The sequence below is a fragment of the Schistocerca americana genome, chromosome 4 (genome assembly GCF_021461395.2).
Source record: "Schistocerca americana isolate TAMUIC-IGC-003095 chromosome 4, iqSchAmer2.1, whole genome shotgun sequence".
In the NCBI taxonomy this organism is placed as follows: Eukaryota; Metazoa; Arthropoda; class Insecta; order Orthoptera; family Acrididae; genus Schistocerca; species Schistocerca americana.
In genome coordinates this window covers 347,827,948-347,849,357 of record NC_060122.1, presented here as the reverse complement: position 1 = coordinate 347,849,357, position 21,410 = coordinate 347,827,948, and the positions used below count along the sequence as shown (strand labels likewise).

The following is a 21,410-nucleotide window of genomic DNA, read 5'->3' as shown; positions in this document are numbered from 1 at the left end:
TACTACTAGCATCCTGTTCTTCAGTTGATACTAGTACCAGCGAAGGTGAAAAGACTTACATATGTAAAATTTTTATCCCACACTTCAGCTAACCTATATAGGTCACCTGAAAAATAGGATACTAATGATAGCAAAGATGAAAAATCAACATACATAACTTTGGATCCTGTACCTCAGTTGGACTATGCGAAGATGAATAAAAGCGACATACACAAAATTTGTATCTTCTACCTCAGTTGACCTATATAGACCAACTGAAGTATGAGATACAAATTTTTCAGGTCTTCAGTATTAATAGTATTGACTGAAAATTATCATAGTAGTACTAGTGAAGGCAAAAAAATCTACAACAGTAAAATTTGTATCTCATACTAAAGTTGACCTATATAGGTCAAATGAAGAATAGGATAATAATGTTAGCAAAGGTGAAAAACCTGACTTATGTAAAATTTGTATCCCGTACTTCAGTTGAATTGTATATATCAACTGGAGAAGGGGATACTAGTGCTAGCACAGGCAAAAAATAGCGACATACATAACATTTGTATCCCATAGTTCAGCTGACCTATATAGGTCAACTTCGTAGTTCCACTGAGGGACAACATGCCAATGTTACATATGTGGTTCATTGAAACCTCTGCCAGGCCCTTTATTGTGAATAGCAGAGTAATCACATAGATGTAGATGTAGAGGTCACTTTTTTTGTCTTTGCTAGCATTTGAATCCTATTCTTCCGTTGACCTATTTAGGTCAACTGAAGTACGGGATTCAAGTTTTTCATATGTCAGTCTTTTTGCTTTCGATAGTACTAATATCAACTGACAAGTACCATGACAATACTAGTGCTAGTGAAGGTGAAAAAAAGTGACAACTGTAAAATTTGTATTCCATGCTGCAGTCGATGAATCCTGCTTCAAGTCTTCCATATTCATAGCTGGAGATAAATCTAAATGAAAATCAAAAAGCAAAAATTGTCCCGAATGAAAAACAATTCTTCTAAAACATCGCAAACTCATTAAGAATGAAAATAAGTGCCAAATGAACTATGACGAACAAATGATTTAAATTAATACAAGAGATAAGAATCATACACAATACCTTTCTTAAAACACTCATTTATTTTAATTTACAATGATGATACCTCACCACAGAAGATAACCAATTTATTATCTGTTGCTCAGAAATCAGTAAACTAAGACATTGCTGTGCTAATATTAGTCTTAGTCAGAGGAAAGGGGAATTTTGTTAAAAATTCAGTAAAAGCGCAGCTGGGCGATGAAGTCTGGGGCCGCTGGCAGTGTGTGGTAATAGTCGGCAGCCAGTAGGCCAGGCAGGGTAAACATGGCGTGGAGCTGCAGCGGCGTATTGCACATACGATTTGTTTGGAGTGGAGCAACAGTGAGGCAGGGAACCGCAGCATTGCTTTAAGTTATTGTGATGTGTGAGGCGAGGCAGTAGGCCAGAGCCGGGAGTGGTGATGTGTAAGTGGCTGATGAATGGGAATTTACCCCTGCCATAATTTCTGTCTCTCCCTGACACTACGTCAGACGCATGGGGAAAAGCAGTATAAACAGTCAGGCACTTTTAGCTTGAGGGTTGTGGCAGGTCAGTCGAGAATTGGGTCGGACCTGTGCTGGCCTATGCTTATAGGAGCCAGTCTGGCAGCGATGTTATAAATATTCTGTGTAAACCTGTACTTTGTTTCTATGTGCTTGTCCAGGCTGTATTCTGCCTCTGGGGACACAACAACAGGGCAGGATGGAACGGCAGCCAGGTACTTGGAGACTGCACGGTCTGACTGAAGGAGGGCAGTGATAGCGGTCTGCAGCAGGTCCAGGATGGGCCATGTCACTTCCCATCTGGCATACTGGGGTCTGGGCGAGGTGTACGCTGCGGGAGGTGCAGCAGCACTGAAACAGCTTTAGGGGCGGCGGCGCGTGTTGCCATCCGGCAAGCACCACTAGCAGCAAGTTGTGGCATGGCGTCCAGGAAGGCGCGGGTTCGAGTCCGGTCCTGTCCTGGGAGCAGCAGCGACTGAGGGCCACAGGTGACCAGTACAACCACCTTTGTCCCATGGTCAGATAGAGTAGGACAAATGGGGCGGAGGGCGGCAGGGACCAGGGACTGTAACGGTCTCTGGAGTCGCGAGCAGTAGAGCGGCGCCAGTCACTACGCCTCGGCAAGCAGTGGCTGAGTAAGTGTGACTGACTTCCATCGTCAGGCGGTCTCAATGAGCGCAGCAGCAGTGTCGGCAGTTCAGGGGTGTTGAGATGGTCAGACTCGCAGAACAGCGTGTGGGCGGTGTGCCGACATTACACTTCTGTAAACTAGCTGAATAAAGGAATACTTCTGAATAACCTTGAATCACTCTGCACTGCCCCTTGACTCTATTGAACTTGCTCGGCCTCCTGATTACAAATGGTGCAGTGGGCACGGCTTCAGCTCTGACAACTGGAGTCTCGGGTTCGACCATCGATGGTCCACAACAGTGGCGTCAGAAGTGGTGTTAGTTACAACACTGGTACCGGATTTCCACTCCCACATCTTGATGTTGAGCAAGTAGCATTGAGGTGTGCCAGTGTAGAGGGGTAGTTGAGGTGTTTGGCTGCATTCGTTATGGATGGTCGTACACTTCTTGTTATGTCTTGTCGTTCAGGAAGTGTTTGTCCATACCAGTATAGGGAGGAAAGCAGGACTGTCACCTATGCCTGAGCATGATGGGTATGAGTGAATGACATTTGAGTTATTGTTTGTGTGTCATTTGTTTGTGTTTAAAGGGGTTAAGTGTCAATTAGGGTGGCCTTTTTGAAGGTGTCTTTTGTAAGTCTGGAGGAGCCTGTAGATTTATCTGAATTCCGGGGAAATGGGGGACATGTTGACATAGCGCCTAAGCAATGTAATTTTTGTAACACGTCAGGTCATGGATCACCGTGTACAAAGAAGTTGCCAAAGAGTTGTTTTATTTGTAGCAGATTTGGACATTTGGCGCGCAATTGTTCAGAATGTAGATGGATGGTGATTCTTCGCAAGAACTAAGTTTTAGGAGTTGTTGTTGTTGTTGTTGTTGTTGTTGTGGTCTTCAGTCCTGAGACTGGTTTGATGCAGCTCTCCATGCTACTCTATCCTGTGCAAGCTTCTTCATCTCCCAGTACTTACTGCATCCTGCATCCTTCTGAATCTGCTTAGTGTATTCATCTCTTGGTCTCCCTCTACGATTTTTACCCTCCACGCTGCTCTCCAATGCTAAATTTGTGTTCCCTTGATGCCTCAGAACGTGTTCTACCAACTGGTCCCTTCTTCTTGTCAAGTTGTGCCACAAACTCCTCTTCTCCCCAATTCTATTCAATACCTTCTCATTAGTTATGTGATCTACCCATCTGATCTTCAGCATTCTTCTGTAGCACCACATTTCGAAAGCTTCTATTCCCTTCTTGTCCAAACTATTTATCGTCCATGTTTCACTTCCATACATGGCTACACTCCATACAAATACTTTCAGAAACGACTTCCTGACACTTAAATCTATACTCGATGTTATCAAATTTCTCTTCTTCAGAAAGGCTTTCCTTGCCATTGCCAGTCTACATTTTATATCCTCTCTACATCGACCATCATCAGTTATTTTGCTCCCCAAATAGCAAAACTCCTTTACTACTTTAAGTGTCTCATTGCCTAATCTAATTCCTTCAGCATCACCCGACTTAATTCGACTACATTCCATTATCCTCGTTTTGCTTTTGTCGATGTTCATCTTATATCCAACTTTCAAGACACTGTCCATTCCATTCAACTGCCCTTCCAAGTCCTTTGCTGTCTCTGACAGAATTACAATGTCATTGGCAAACCTCAAAGTCTTTATTTCTTCTCCATGGATTTTAATACCTACACCGAATTTTTCTTTTGTTTCCTTTACTGCTTGCTCAATATACATACTGAATAACATCAGGGAGAGGCTACAACCATGTCTCACTCCCTTCCCAACCACTGCTTCCCTTTCATGCCCCTCGACTCTTATAACTGCCAATAACTGCCATCTGGTTTCTGTACAAATTGCAAATAGCCTTTCACTCCCTGTATTTGACCCCTGCCACCTTTAGAATTTGAAAGAGAGTATTCCACTCAACATTGTCAAAAGCTTTCTCTAAGTCTACAAATGCTAGAAACGTAGGTTTGCCTTTCCTTAACCTATTTTCTAAGATAAGTCGTAGGGTCAGTATTGCCTCACGTGTTCCAATATTTCTATGGAATACAAACTGATCTTCGCCGAGGTCGGCTTCTACCAGTTTTTCCATTCGTCTGTGAAGAATTCGTGTTAGTATTTTGCAGCCGTGGCTTATTAAACTGATAGTTCGGCAATTTTCACGTCTGCCAACACCTGCTTTCTTTGAGATTGGAATTATTATATTCTTCCTGCAGTCTGAGGGAATTTTGCCTGTCTCATACATCTTGCTCACCAGTTGGTAGAATTTTGTCAGGACTGGCTCTCCCAAGGCCGTCAGTAGTTCTAATGGAATGTTGTCTACCCACAGGACCTTGTTTCGACTTCGGTCTTTCAGTGCTCTGTCAAACTCTTCACGCAGTATCATATCTCCCATTTCATCTTCATCCTCTTCCATTTCCATAATATTGTCCTCAAGAACATCGCCCCTGTATAGGCCATCTATATACTCCTTCCACCTTTCCGCTTTCCCTTCTTTGCTTAGAACTGGGTTTCCATCTGAGCTCTTGATATTCATGCAAGTGGTTCTCTTTTCCCCAAAGGTCTCTTTAATTTTCCTGTAGGCAGTATCTATCTTACCCCTAGTGAGATAAGCCTCTACGTCCTTACATTTGTCCTCTAGCCATCCCTGCTTAGCCATTTTGCACTTCCTGTCGATCTCATTTTTGAGACATTTGTATTCCTTTTTGCCTGCTTCATTTACTGCGTTTTTATATTTTCTCCTTTCACTAATTAAATTCAATATTTCTTCTGTTACCCAAGGATTTCTACTAGCCCTCGTCTTTTTACCTACTTGATCCTCTGCTGCCTTCACTACTCCATCCCTCAGAGCTACACATTCTTCTTCTACTGTATTTCTTTCCCCCATTCCTGTCAATCATTCCCTAATGCTCTCCCTGAAACTCTGTACAACCTCTGGTTCTATCAGTTTATCCAGGTCCCATCTCCTTAAATTTCCATCTTTTTGCAGTTTCTACAGTTTTAATCTACAGTTCATAACCAATAGATTGTGGTCAGAGTCCGCATCTGCCCCTGGAAATGTCTTACAATTTAAAACCTGGTTCCTAAATCTCTGTCTTACCATTATACAATCTATCTGATACCTTCTAGTATCTCCAGGATTCTTCCATGTATACAACCTTCTTTTATGATTCTTGAACCAAGTGTTAGCTATGATCAAGTTATGCTCTGTGGAAAATTCTACCAGACGGCTTCCTCTTTCATTTCTTACACCCAATCCATATTCACCTACTATGTTTCCTTCTCTCCCTTTTCCTACTCTCGAATTCCAGTCATCCATGACTATTAAATTTTTGTCTCCCTTCACTACCTAAATAATTTCTTTTATCTCATCATACATTTCATCGATTTCTTCATCATCTGCAGAGCTAGTTGGCATATAAACTTGTACTACTGTAGTAGGCATGGGCTTTGTGTCTATCTCGGCCACAATAATGCGTTCACTATGCTGTTTGTAGTAGCTTACCATCACTCCTATTTTTTTATTCATTATTAAACCTACTCCTGCATTACCCCTATTTGATTTTGTATTTATTGATTTTTAGGAGTAGCAGAGTGAAAATAACACTTTGCTGTCTGCACGTCCCGTACAAATTTATTCACTTGGCGCCGGCGGCGCTAATTCGGATTATTTGGCTTGCTGCCGGCCGTTTGTCACTTTTCGGTTAATGACAAGCTTCAAACACATTGACTTTTGCGCACTTTAATCATTCCACAACCTCGAATTTTCTTTTCAAGTAACTTCTCTGCAAGTTCTACACTGTTATAATAATTATCCATGTAGAGGTGACGCCACTTTCCATAAGAAGGTGTCAACAGTTCTATCACTGTTTTTGCTTAAGTTTGTCCAGCGCCAGAATATATCTTGAACGAGGAAATGTATCTAGTATTTGAATCACATAGCATCCGGATTAGTATGCCATATTGTGTAATTTTTGATGGATTGTAAACTTAAAATTTAACTGTCCATGCCACAGTACCATTCTTTCCTCAATTGATATGTTTTGACTTAGATTAAACGTTTCCTTAAACTTTTGGAAAAATAATCAATTACGAATTGCACTTTGAAAAACCGGTTGGCATTACCCAGTTTATTGTTGTTGTCGGAAAAATGTAAAAATGATAATATTTGTCTGAATTGGTTGCGGGACATCGTTTTGCGAAATATCGGTGCGTCTGTCAACAAATTCGTTGAACAGTAATCATCAATCCTTGCTTTTTTTACAGTTCCCATAATGATAGCAAGCCAAAACCATTTTCTAAGTTTGCGTCCCATAACGTCGACAAATTGGGCATTTTTTTAAATCCAGTTTCCTTCTATTGCAATTTTGACTTTAATACTTGTTGGTTTCATTGCTAATATATTCAAATAGATCGTTCCCAGTATATAATTCTACAATATCTATGACACTCTGCGCATCTTTGGGAAATATGCGTGAACCCTGAGATCCTTCAAATTTATTATTGGTCCTCAGTAAAACACAGTATGTCTTCTTTGATCCATCCAAATCAGTTGGCGACCGTAGTGTTTGTGCAAATTCTTCTTGGACGTATTTCACTATCCGACTATCTGACGATTCTGTTTCACTTTCATTTTTTTGATAAGCAGTGTCTTCTTCCCAATCGGCCAAGTCATCCCGAACGTCAGACAAGACGTCCATGGATTCATTGTAAATAATCATATCGTCTCCTTCATCCGCCATGATGAAGGTGAACAAGTACTTATAAAAACAAAAAACTTGTTGACATGTGTAACTTATTGTTACCTACACAAAACACCAACAGAATAAAAAAGATACTAAAGTGCTGCCACCGGCCACTGCGCCATACTATGCTCACGACACCACTGTGGTGTCGCCAGCCGCTGAGTGATACTATGCACACGACACCACCGTGGTGCCGCCGGCCGTTGACCACTATTTCACGCACGACACTACTGTGGTGTCACTGGTCGGCAAAGTGTTAATACTAACAGTAGAGCTATAAGCAAGAATAGTGGAAACACGGCAAGCAGCAGAGGCCGCGGCAGTGACTACAGCAGAAGCAAATTCGGGTATTGTCGGAGGCAAGGATAAGGGACAAAGAAAAATATGAAGAATTAGCGAGGAGATTTGAGGCATTGCAATTAGGGGAAGGGATGGCAGGTGAAAGTAAATTGCAGGTCGGGGAGTGTCATAGACGGTTTGACCCGCCAATCGCGGCACTGATTAACCTCTTTTCGGGTAAAACAATGGAGGATGTGTCGGTATTCCTTAATGACATTATCACAATGGCTGAGGCCAATGGGTGGTCGGATGTTGTAATGTTGAGAGTGGCGAAGTTATACTTGATAGGGGATGCCAAGTCGTATGAACTATACCATGACACGTTGAACAATGTGGGGACATTTGCAGAGCTTGAGGCTGTAGTTATGCCAGAGGTACCAAAAACAGAATAGTACCAGGTTTTTTCAGAAAAAATTAAGGGTGTTAGTTATGATCAGTTATGAGAAGAGATGAGACTGCGGAGATTTTCTCAGACAGGATTCGAAAGCTGAATGCACAAATGTTTGAACTGTCACCGAGTGGGGAAATGAATAGTGTGCTGTCACAGGAGGCCAAGAACGGGGCATTAGATGTGTTTTTGTGGGGAGTACCACTGGAGATATCATGTCGGGTGAGGATGGAGAATCCCAGTGATCTGCGGCGGCCCTAAGGATTGCCACATACTTAGAGGAGGTAGATTATGCGACGAAGCAAAGGGTGGAGCAAAAAGTTCTGGCAGTGGAAATTAAGCATTTTGGTGTGGCCAGGTAGGGCATATTAGGAGCCAGTGTCAGTGTCAGTTGCAGTGTTACTCATGTGGGAAAATGGGTCACTGGGCAGCGAACTGCAGGAGTAAAAGTAGGTGGGAACCTCGGCGACAGCAGCCATTAAATAAGAACGGGACTGCTTCAACCATCGGAGGGTGGTCACAGTGAAATTAGAGAATGCGCTTGCAGGTGCACAGACTGAATGCTGCTTATTGGGCTTGGTGAATGGAATGGAACAGAGGTTTTTGGATGACACGGGGGCACACATGTCTGTTATCGTTCTACACCTGGTTAGCAGGAGAAGGCTTGAGCCACCACGTTATAGGTTACGTGGGGTCGGGGATAATAAAGTGAAGTCATTGGGTATGACGGTACTTCAATTTGTCATTGCAGGAACTAAGTTTAGTGAGCAGGTAGAGGTGTCACCATGTGTGGGTGAGGAGTATTCGGTAATTCTCAGACTGGACTTCCTTGACAAACATCGTGCAAACATAGATCTTTGGCAACAAACAGTGGAACTCAGTGGAACAATGTTTTGCATCAGGTAAACGGTTGCAAATGGACGAATGTCGCAAAGCGCACTTAACGTGAAGGTGACGCTGGCTAAACTGCAAACAGACTCATTAAAGGTCGATCAGCAGGATAACATACCAGCAGGTACAGGGAAGGTAGTCTGGGTTTTGATAAATACAAACTTACCATAGGAGATACTGTACATGGTGGAGCCACTCTCAAGTAATGAGGAGTCGGATAATGCGCACTGTTTTGTGCGGAGGAGTTTAGCTCACGCAAGTTATGTGGAGGAAGATTATAGGGTTCCTGTAAGTATAGACAACTTCAGCAGAGTGGATTTTAACTTGTCAAAAGGGTTGTTATTGGCCACATTGGGGTTTTTGGTGAAGATGACCTCAACAGGGAGGATTTACAGGCGAGCCATAAGCAAAACATCGATGCAGTACAATTGAGGGGAATATTGCAGCTCTTGCAGGGAGACAACAGGGTTGTGTTGGAGGAATTGTTATTGAAATTTAGCAATTTATTTGGAATGGAGGTAGGTTACTGGCAACACCAATTACAAAGCACCACATACCAATGGAGGATAATACACCAGTGTTTAGGAAACCATATCGGGTAGCACATCATATGCAACCGCTACTAGAGGAGTGTATAGAAAAACAACTATGAGATGGAATCACTGAGCATAGCAATAGCCTGTATTCAAGCAATGTAGTTCACGTACCTAAGAAGTCGGTGGATGGTACAAGGAAATATAGGTTTTGTTGAGATTATAAGTTTCTGAATGCGAAAACCATTTCGAACACATATCTGATTCCAAATATTATGGACACAATGGATAATCTGGGACAATGTAAGTATTTTACGATGATGGATTTATGGAGTGGATACCACCAGTTGGAAGTAGCGCCAGAGGATAGGGCAAAGACAGCTTTTACTGTTCCAGAGGGCACTATCAGTATATATGTATGCCGTTTGGGTTGAAGAATGCACTGGCAACTAGATGGGATTTAAAGGGGGTTGAAACCAACAACATATATGGTTTACCTAGATGACATTATAGTATTTTCGAAGGATATACCAGAACAATTATCGTGTTTAAGAGATGTCTCTAGAAGATTGCAGTCGGCATAGTTAAGATTAAGTTTAGGAAAATGTAATTTTGCGCAGACGCAGGTCAAATATTTAGGTCATGTAATCAGTGAACAAGAGGTTCAAACTGATTCTCGGTTAACAGAGGCAGTTCAAAATTTTCTGACACCATGTACAACAAAGCAGTTACAATCGTATATTGGGTTATGTTGATATTACTGTAAATTTGTAAAGGATTTTGCTAAAATAGCCGAGCCGTTAACAAAGTAAACTAAGACGTCATTTGTGAAAGCCAACAGGTTGTATCTCATTCTTGAATTGATTCCCTGTGCCTGGGCCCATAACCTTTAGTCGGTCATTTTTTAATATAAAAATGAAAGCTTTCTGAAATAATGTTTTATTAAGTAATCAGGCCATGATAACAATAACTGCATACCCCACAACACACAATCACCACTGAGTAATAACAATGAAAAGGAGTAAATAAAAAACCTGTCAATACCAATTTACATATTTCAGTACATTCTGAGGGGCATAGTTTACCTATATGCTGGTGTAAATGAGAATTGAATGCAGGTAGATCTGCTTCTAGTTTGTTTTCTGACATTACAAATGGTTCAAATGGCTCTGAGCACTATGGGACTTAACTTCTAAGGTCATCAGTCCCCTAGAACTTAGAACTACTTAAACCTAACTAACCTAAGGACATCACACACATCCATGCCCGAGGCAGGATTCGAACCTGAGACCGTAGCGGTCGCGCGGTTCCAGACTGTAGCGCCTAGGACCTCTCGGCCACCCCGGCCGGCCTGACGTTACAATGAAATCATCAGGCAATGTTAGAGTTGCGCCATACAGCATCTCCAAAACTGCTGAATTATCTCCTCCTCTCAGACAGCTATGCTGTCCTATGATAATGGTTGGAATTAAGGCACTCCATTTATTTTTACAATGAGCTCTGATGGCTGCCTTCAATGTTCGATAGAATCTCTCTATTTTCCCATTTGATTGTGGGTGGTATTCCATACCCCGAATTAATTTATAACCACAAACCTTAGCTAATGCATGGAATAGCTCTGACTGGAACTGTGCTTCAGCCCGACGAAACCATATATCAGGCTTTTCAGTCCACAGCAGAGGGAGTTTCACACTAACTTTGTCCACTTCAATTTTTGTACCACTGTCTGGTACATCACTATTCCCTATATCTGCCATCATATTTGTTTCTTGTTTAGATTGTGTCAGGGTCACCAGTTGTTGGTCTTCTTGTAAAATTAATCACAAAAACACAGTATTTTAGATTCAAAATTATTATTTGGAAACTTCCTTTTTGTTACAGGACGAATATCGCATTCCGACAACAACACAACTTAAGTCTAGATCTGTTACTCTGTGCATTTCAAAATGTCATTAATTTTGAAAAGAAAAATCAAGTAATGCAATGAACAATTATTTACACAACTGCAGGTTATAAGCATAAATGTAATTCTACACAGAATACAGTATTTCAAGGATACGTGAAAAGAGGTGGCGGGATGAGGTATCAGCAAGAGATGCTAATGTTAATTTAGTTTATTCCAAAACGAATTTGTGTCACCATTTGAAAGCAGCTTTCTGAAAAAAACTATCTAGAAAATCCTTAAAACACAAATAAGCCATGGATAACTCAGGGAATTAAAGTCTCATGTAAGAGGAAAAGGCAAATATACATAAAGGCCAGAATAGGTCTATATCTGGCATTAGTTGCACAATATGAAAGATACTGTAGTATTTTAAACAAAGTCATTAAAGAAAACCAGAATTATGTACATCCTGACAGAAATAAATAATGCAGATAATCAGATTAAAATTATACGGGATATTGTCAAATGGAAGACAGGACGGCCAGTGAGTGCACAAGATACAATAACAATTACAGTAAATGACAATGTTGTGACTGGTAACTCACAAGTTGTAAGTATTCTTAACAATCACTTTCTACATGTAGCAGCAAGAGTAGGAATAAATGGTCAGTTGAAGAAGCAAGAGAATATATTAAAAGAATCATTCCACAAAACTTTAAGCAAGTACAAGTAGTACCAACATCCTTCACTGAAAATAACATAATTCTGAAAAGTTGTTCCAACGTGATAAATAATGTCCATCATGATGTATGTAATGCACCACTGGCACATCGAATTTTACCACATAAATTAAAATATGCATTTGTGAAACTGCTTTATAAGAAAGGGAACAAGAAAAATTTAAATAATTATCATCCAGTTTCTTTACCAACATCTTTTTCCAAAATATTCAAAGTAGTACAGTACTCAGGAGTAGTCTCACATTTAAGTAGAAACAATTTACTTAGCATAACATAGTTTGGATTCCTGAAGGGTTGCTCGAATGAAAATGCTATTTAGACATTCATCTAACAAATATTACAGCCTTAGATAGTTAAATATCACCAGATGGTATTTTTGTGATATTTCCAAGATGTTTGATTCTGTAGATCATGTTGCACTCTTATACAAACTTAAATTTAAGAAATTAATGGCTTTACACACAACTGGTTCAAATCATACTTAACAAATGGTAAGCAAAAAGTTATGCTGATTAAACACACAAGCATAAGCCCAAAGGCTTCAATTATGGGTTGACTCCTATTCCTTATATAATAAACAGTGGTGGCTGTGGTTTAAGAGCATGTGAAGATCTTAACTTTTGACACCTTGCAAATTTATTGGTCTGTCTCACTTGTTTCTCTGATATTCACTTAAATGTGGTGTCGAAGATAGAGTGCTTTTGGCTTTTATGGTTCTCAGTGCCTCATTTGTATTCCAGTCAAGTGACCTTGTTGCTGGATAATACTACTTAAATTTGATCAGTTCAGCAAACAGCAGTTTGTTGTTGGGAATTAGTTGTTTACTGTGCAGAGATTGGCTTTCCTGTGCAGTGTCAATGTGAACTCTGTTGAATTTGTTTTAAGTGCTAACACAAAAGAAAATTACCTGGAAAAATTAGCAGCAAAGAAACTAGGTCTCCCGGACCAGATCCATTGTCTAAGAAAGCCATGGAATCAAATAAGCATGACAGAAGTGAACATTTAACAAAGAAGTATATAATAAGTATAAGTTGTTGTGTTGGTGCAATGTAAGAATGTCTGCTGTTCAACGTGGAAGTTAATTCATTAACTAATACATATATTATGGATATTGCACATTTGCCCAAAATAATAAAAAAAACATGAGAACTCCCACTTACACAAAAATCTGAAACGGAGAGTAGTGAAAGCTTAAACATAATTCCATTCTTGTCTTAAAGAGTACTTAATTATATAAAAAGCAATACAATTCTTTTTTCAGTCAAGTTATCCGTATTATTATTATTATTATTATTATTATTACTATTGCTATTGACAGTGGCTGAGGTCATATAAAAATGTTGATAACCATAACTGCTACACATCAGATGCTATTCATTTCATGTTCTTGTATTTATATGATTTTAAAAATCTATGAACATGAAGAATGAGCCACCACTGAATGTAAATAACCTTCCACTCAACATTCAATAAGCAGAATTGGTACTTTTTGTAGACAATACTAATGTTATGATGAATTCCATTACAGAGAAAGCAACAGAAGTCCTTAATGATGTTTTTCAAAGAATTATTAAGTTGTTCTTTAAAAATGAACTCTCCCTTACTTTTGAGAAAACACACTACACGCAATCCTGTACAACAAATAGAGTTATAGCAATAACTGATGCAGCACATAAATGGGAATCAGTAAATAGGAAAGAGTGCTCCAAATTTTTGGGTGTACACATTGATGAAAACTTCAACTGGAAGAAGCATATTACTGAGCTTGTCAAACAATTACATTCACCCGCTTTTGCTCTTTGTATAATTGCTGGTCTTGGAACAAACAAATGAGTCTCCTGACATATTTTGCTTATTTCATTTCAAAAATATCTTATGGAATAATTATTGCCGTTGCCTTGTAGGTACCGTTCAGCATTTTAATTGCACTATCACAGTACACATTATCTAATGTTATGATGAATTCCATTACAGAGAAAGCAACAGAAGTCCTTAATGATGTTTTTCAAAGAATTCTTAAGTTGTTCTTTAAAAATGGACTCTCCCTTACTTTTGAGAAAACACACTACACGCAATCCTGTACAACAAATAGAGTTATAGCAATAACTGATGCAGCGCATAAATGGGAATCAGTAAATAGGAAAGAGTGCTCCAAATTTTTGGGTGTACACATTGATGAAAACTTCAACTGGAAGAAGCATATTACTGAGCTTGTCAAACAATTACATTCAGCCGCTTTTGCTCTTTGTATAATTGCTGGTCTTGGAACAAACAAATGAGTCTCCTGACATATTTTGCTTATTTCATTTCAAAAATATCTTATGGAATAATTGTCTGGGGTAACTCATCACTTAGTAGTGTTCACCTGCCGTCGCCTTGTAGGTACCGTTCAGCATTTTAATTGCACTATCACAGTACACATTATCTAATAAAATTTGTCATAAATAGTTCATCACAATTTGAGAAGAATATTGATGTCCACATCTACAACACTAGAGGAAAAAAAATGACCATTAGCACCAATTATTAAAGCTGTCAGTGGCTCAGAAAGGAGTTCAATGTGCATCAACAAACATTTTTGATCATTTGTCTGACAGGTAACAAAGTAAGTTTTAAATACAACTGAAAATCATTTCTTCTAGGCGAGCCCTTTATGTTGCAGCAAATTTTTGTAATTTCATTGCTGTAGCACATAGTTGGAGTCAGTCCAAACAATTAATACTCAACATGTCTTTCATATGATGCACAGCATCAATGGTAAGCATCAGTTAGTTTCTCATTATATATAAAATGATTTTAAAAGTGGAATTTAGTGGGTACATTTGACAAAGCAGTCCCAAATTAGTATTGGGCATTATTCATATTATCAATATGTATTAGAAACAGTATACCCTGGAGAATAATCAGTAGTCCAGCAGCAACTCAGCAGCACTTCTGCATGGCTGGAGTACTGATTATTTTTCATTTCACTACCCCTATTCATACACATCAATAGAAGCAATATTGGACTAGGCCAATCTGGGACCACTCTGTTGAATGGGCACATAAAATTCTACTTTATAAATCATTTCGTTTGTGACAGGAAACAAACAGATGTTTTCAATCAATGCTTAGTATTGCATGAAAAATGTGATGAGCATATTTGCTTGGGCTGACTCCAGCTACACATTGCAAGAAAAGAGACTGTAGATATCTGCCAAAACATGAAAGACAATGTGCCTGATGACTATTTGGGTAGGCACTCTTGTGTGTGAGAGTGAGTGTGTGCATAGAATAGAAGGAGTTGTCCAGAAGAAGTGAGTTTTGGCTACATTTAAAACTTGCTTTACTTCTTGCCAGATTTTTATGTTATTGAGCAAATGATGAAACATTTTTGTTGCTGCATACTGAACTCATATAAAAGCTAGTTTTTGGTAATGTTGCATGAGTAGTAGGATTCGAAAAATAATTCATTGATGTTGGCATACATATACTGAAGAATGATTCAAATAATCTATGGAACATATAACCAACTAACCTACTTTGAAGACACTTCATGTCCATCCGAGCCAGTGTATATGCACAAAACAATACAACTCCCAAACAGTTTACTATCCAAAACAAATTAACTAATAGAATTACTTTTACTGTGACAATCATCATTCTTCATTTAGGCAGAGATTGGGTAACACATTGCTTTGCAAAAAGTGTTGTGTTACATCACAAAGTGCTGACCAGTATTTCCCTTTAGGAGGCAAAATGTGTAGTACTATCAGTAAACACATGTACCAGAAAAGTAACACACTTCTTAGTTTTCAGAACTAATAGTTCCTTCGCCAGGGAGGAGAGGGGGTTAAACTGGGGAAAGTGGAAAGAAGAGCACTTCACTCATAGCCCAGGGAGAGAAGGAACCACTTATAGTGAGGAAAAAGGTACAAAATGATGTAATATACAGAGAACAGACAGTAAAACAAGAGATAGTCTTTAAATGTACTGTTCATGGTTGTCTGCAGAAATTTTCCACGAGGGAGAAAGATTCAAAACTTGTCATTTTTTTATAGAATTGTTTTTGTGAGGCTGCAAACATGCCATGCACCAAGAACTAAATTTCACAAGAAGTATACAAAACTTATTCTACATTGATTATCTACTTAGTGTTTTTAAGGTAGATTACTTTGGCACCTATTCAGTAAGCATATTTCTGTAGTACATGCAAAGTACATCTTTCTATCTACATGTAGTGTCTGTTGTTTTAGGCATGTCCAAAAGAACAGACACCATTTTGACCCAACAGATACTATGAATTAAACATAAAGGAATTACCAATACTGGCAGCAAGTGGGCACTGATGTAAATCAATGGGGAAAATTGAAAATTAGTGCCAATACGGGATTTGAATCCAAGTCTCCTGATTACTAGACAGATGCTTTGACCACTAAGGCATCTCGCTGTAGTGCTCACTACAACTGCACAGACTACACTAGCACCCCTCCCATCAGACCCAAATTCTCAACTTATCCACACGCTAGTAAGCAGAAAACCCAGATTCAGATCCCAGTCTGGCACAAGTTTTCAACTTTCGCCATTGATTTACGTCAATGCCTACTTGCAGCCAATGTCTGTCATTCCTTTGTGTTTACATCTTTTTTGTTATTAACATGAATATGTATGCCACTTTTGGCTTCAGTGATCTGAAATCACATCCTCATATGATTTAGTCCAGGGTGCCTAATGAGTTAAGAAATGAAGCTAAAATCAATAACAAAAATAATTTATTCAAACTCCCGTGATGTTAGGTTGAAACTGAAATTTAAATATTTGAAATAATAAGTAGCCAGAAAGGCTGAGAAAATACTGATGATATGAATAAAAATGCCACATTAAACCACCATAGCAGAGAAACAGGAAATAAACATTTAAAAAAGCTTATTAACTACAATGCCATTTATCTCACTTTATTTCCTTTACAACTTCACATCTATTCACATTAATAGATTTATTGTAGTACTGTCATGATTTTAACTTTTTAGCATCAGCTGGAACAATGACACTGAACAATACGTGTTTTGAAAGCTACATTTTTTTGTGTTGGTTAGGTGAAGTGCAGCCCAGAAAAATTATACGACTAGATGAATGTGGGAACCTCCAAAAATCAGCCTCAAATTTGCCAGTAAAATCAAATTTTAGCGGCCTAGGACTACACCAAAGTAATCTTTATCTCTTCAGTTTGCCACATTATTGTGCAACATGCCTACTGGAATGTGGAATTCATAGCTCTGTGATTGCATGTGGCATTGTGTTGCACCTATAGACTTTGACAGTGTCTCAGTCCTGGAGGGCACATGTTTTTGACCTTGAAATTCCACATTTTTACCCCTCTTTTATATCCCAGAAAATTGTATTTTCTTTTTTTGACTGGTGTGTTTGGGATTAAGTGTATGTGTAAACACATCAATATAGCATGGCTGGGTTCTTTCAAGTGTGCTAAAACAGATCTGTCACGTAAAACTCAATGTAGAATTAGCAAGCCATAATGTTTTTTTCTTTTTCCACAGACATTTAGTAAACTATTGTTTAAATTCTGTTTTGCATCAAGGGGAGGGCGGATTCTTATGGGAACTGGGGGCGGATCATGGAATCTGTGCACCATGGCGAGAGACTGGCTCTTTTCTGCAGCCCCTGAAGGAGAAAGGGACAGAAAAAGATTGAAGATATTATTTCAGCATGGTTCTGCAAAGGTTTTGTATCCATCTTCACTGAAGGCCAGCACCAAACCACTGCTGCACCAAGGAATTGGCATAATTTCACAGAACAGAATGACAACTAAGAATACTAAAGGTATGTAGTCATTGATAACACTGCAGTATTTCTCATCTCAGTCAATGTTAAATTTGCAGTTAAGTGGGGTCACAGTCAATGACTGCTGCAAATTCAAGAGAATAATGTAAAAAATAAGATGTCTGTACCCAGAGTCTAAGAGTGGGCATGAGGTCCCTCTTGGCCCCTATTGCAGACACCTAAGGTACTGTTAATATCGCTAAAAAGCAAATAGGACTGCAAGAAAATGGGAAATTATTGCTAAATGCTGGAAAACTGTAGCCATCCAAGAAATGTGCCTTCGTACCAATGATGAGGATGAAATGATGATGAGGACAACACAATACCCAGTCTATGAGCAGAGAAACTCTCCAACCTGGCCGGGAATCGAACCTGACCCCCTGCATGGGAGGTAAGCATGTTACCATTCAGCTAAGCAGGTGGGTCTATAAGTGAGGGAAGAAACTAACTCAGGACAGGGGGAGGAGACCAGTCAACAGTGAAAGAAGATAACCAAACAACAAAAGTGGACTGTAAAGTAATGAGACAACATGAAAAAAAAGGAAGAAGGTCACTAAACATTGAAAAAAGTGTGCTAAATAAAGAAAAAAAATCACTAAATAAAGGAAATGATCACTTGTCAAAACCAAAAGTTCAGTAAAGAAAGGAAGAAAGGCACCAAACAATGAAAGAGGATCACTAAATAGGGGCAAACAATTGTGAAACAAGGAAAAAGGTTGTTGAACATAAGAAAAAAAGGTTGCTACATATGGAGACATGGTGCGTGGACACTAAAGGAACTCAAATTGTAAAAGGAGTGCCAAAATGATAAAAAAGATGACATACATGACTTGCAGATAACACACAACAAAACTTATATCTGGCATCCCCTAAGGAAGTCTGATGGACACTCTGCTGCTCCTAATCTAAACAATAGATTTAGGAGACAATCTGAGCAGCCTTTATAGATTGTTTGCAGATGATAGTGTTGTTTACTGTCCAGTAAATTCGTCAGAAGATCAAAACCAATTGAAAAATGATTCTGACAAGATATCTATATGATGTGACAAGTGTCAATTGACTCTAAATAATAAAAAGTGTTATGTCAACCACATGAGTATTAAAAGGAAGCCATTAGATTTTGGTTACATGATAAAACACACAAATCTAATGGCTGTTAATTCTATTAAATACCCAGGGATTACAATTACAAACAACTTAAACTGGAACACCCACATAGAAAATGTTGTGGGGAAGGTGAACCAAAGACTGCATTTTATTGACAGAATGCTTGAGGATGCAACACATCTACTAAAGACACTGCATACACTTACACTTGTGTGTTGGCTTCTGGAGTAATGTTGTGTAGTATGGGATCCTTACCAAATAGGACTATCAAAAGACACTGAAAAATTTTGCAGGAGAGCAGCTCATTTTGTGTTGTTTAAAAAAAGGGAGATAGTGTCATGGATGTGGTATGTGAGTTGGGGAGATTATCACTACAATAAAGGCATTTTTTGCTGCAGTAAGATTTTTTCATGAATTTAAATCAACAACTTTCTCCTCTGAATGGAAAAATATTTTGTTGATACCTACCTACAAAGGGGGAAATGAACATCTTAATAAAACAAGATAAATCAGAACTCGCACAGAAAGATTTAAGGGTTCATTTTCCCAGATGCTGTTCTGGAGTGAAATGATAGAGAAGAAGTCTGAAGGTGGTTCGATGAAGCCTCTGCCAAGCTCTCATGTCAGAAGGTAGAATAGTTGTGTAGTTGTAGATGAATGAAAGAAGAAGCCAGAAAAGTGAATGGTTGTATCAAAGAATAATTCAGACAAGAAAACTAATAAATTACAAGTCAAATTTTTTTGTTGGTAATTACTTTGAAGAGGCAAAATAAGTTGTACCACTGAGAGACCCATGTGAAAGTGATATACCATACTTCTGAGCTTTCAAAACAAGTATTTTCTCCCTTTGGGGGGAGACAAGAATAAGTTGGGGAAGGTTAAAAGGAAGGGCAGGGCACCACAACTTTGAGATGAGAGCGATCTACCTGTAGCCTACCTTTCAAGCAATAGAAAATCCAGGATGTAATGTAATAATATAATGAAAAGGATAGTTGGTACTCACCATATAGGGGAGATGCTGAGCTGCAGAAAGGTACAACAAAAAAAAACTGTCAGATAGTTAGCTTTTGGCCAACAAGGCATTTGTCAAACAAAGACACCACACACACACACACACACACACACACACACACACACACAGTTCACAAACACAAGACCGGAGTCTCTGGGAGCTGGAGCTATTTTTGACAAAGGCCTTGTTGACCGAAACCTAGCTTTTTGACAGTCTTTTCATTATGCCTTTCTGCAACTCAGCATCTCCGCTATATGGTGAGTAGCAACTACCATTTTCATTATATTGTTGTAGTCTGTCTTTGTCATCTCTACAGGTCAGTTCCTCTTAAACCGGGGTCTGAAAGACCTTTCCTTCCTGTAATTCTTCTCCAGCTTATCACTCTCTCTCCTCCCCAAGGAAGAAAATATTAGCTTCAAAAACTAGAAAGTGTATTACCTTTACATGTGTCTATTGGCAGTACTACACATGTTGCCTCTTGAAGGTAAAAACTGGCCAGCAATTCTCTCTCAAAAACCAAATTCAGATGTCTTAAATGCATCTGTCTCATATAAGACACTGTCATGACTACATGTATACTACAATATTGTGTCACTGTTGCCACGACTGATGATGGTTTTGGAGGATTCATGGAAAAGTATGAAACACAGTGCACATAGCCCAATCTTCTCAAATAGCAACAAGGAGATCACCAGTTTAATGTCTGCAATATTTCCGTAGAAGGTATAAAATGGGCAACACTTGATGTAGGAACATATTGTGACTGTAATCAGTGGCTGATGATGAATACAAAGGGCTTGAAATGTATTCTCTTATCAATAATATTTACTGGCTTAAACTGGTTCATATTTATCAAAGACAAAGCAGTATGTCAAAACATGAAAAATCACAGAATCCAAAGTGCTAACAAGGCATAACACACTATGGAGAAACTAACCTTTAAGTAGGAATAGGTACATAGCAGGAGGATAAAGAAAGAAACTATAGCCACATCTGAAAGGCCAGAGTTGATGTCAGTATTGTGGGTAAGGTATTTTGAAAGTAAATGAGCCTCATTTACAGGAAAATGACTTGTACTTCTAATAATTATGACCATTAGTGAGTTGTAAATTTTTTTTATAATGTTCAGCAGCTGTAAAAGTGTCTGAAAACTGGAGTGCCTGAGTGTTGATAAACTATGCAGTAGTCTTATCATAAGACAAGAATGCACACTAAAAAACTTTAAAAATTATGGAAGAACACAATATATATTAAAAAAATAGCAGTTCACTATTAGATTGCATATTAATACCTCTATCCCACTCCGTCTCTTGAAATTTTTGCTTTTGCATTCTGGGCATTCTCCAGAAAAAATGTCTTCACTTACAACATAGTTGCAACTTTCACAAATATATAATCTGTCTTCCCCTGCTTCTGAAATGAAGTGGTACTCATGGGAAAGAGTCCCACCCATTATACCTGATGCCGCCTGAACTGGGAAAAAAAAGGGACTGATACATGTAAACAGTACTCTAGATTATGGAACAAGTTTATATTCTACAACAACAACAACAACAACTACTACTACTATTACTAAAAAAGTAATAAAAAGAAAATAAAAGACATTAAAAATACAAAAAAAAATCCATTTGTTCAGTGTACTTGGAGTGCAGTAAACTGCAGCACATTTTCAAAGCAGCTGTAAGAGAAAATACCTACCCCTGAGGCATACTCTAATACACACTACTGAAGTGCTGCTTGAACTGAAAGTCGT

The 21,410-nt window shown here is 38.8% G+C and overlaps 1 protein-coding gene across 2 annotated transcripts in view; it reads right to left on the bottom strand.

The window, feature by feature from the left end:
- LOC124612806 (probable proline--tRNA ligase, mitochondrial) overlaps positions 1–21,410 on the bottom strand; it is a 124,574-nt gene that overhangs the window by 19,943 nt on the left and 83,221 nt on the right. For both annotated transcript variants that reach the window (XM_047141226.1, XM_047141225.1), the window contains one exon: positions 20,949–21,130. In XM_047141226.1, the coding sequence (XP_046997182.1) occupies positions 20,949–21,130 (182 nt within the window). The remainder of the gene's footprint in view (positions 1–20,948; positions 21,131–21,410) is intronic.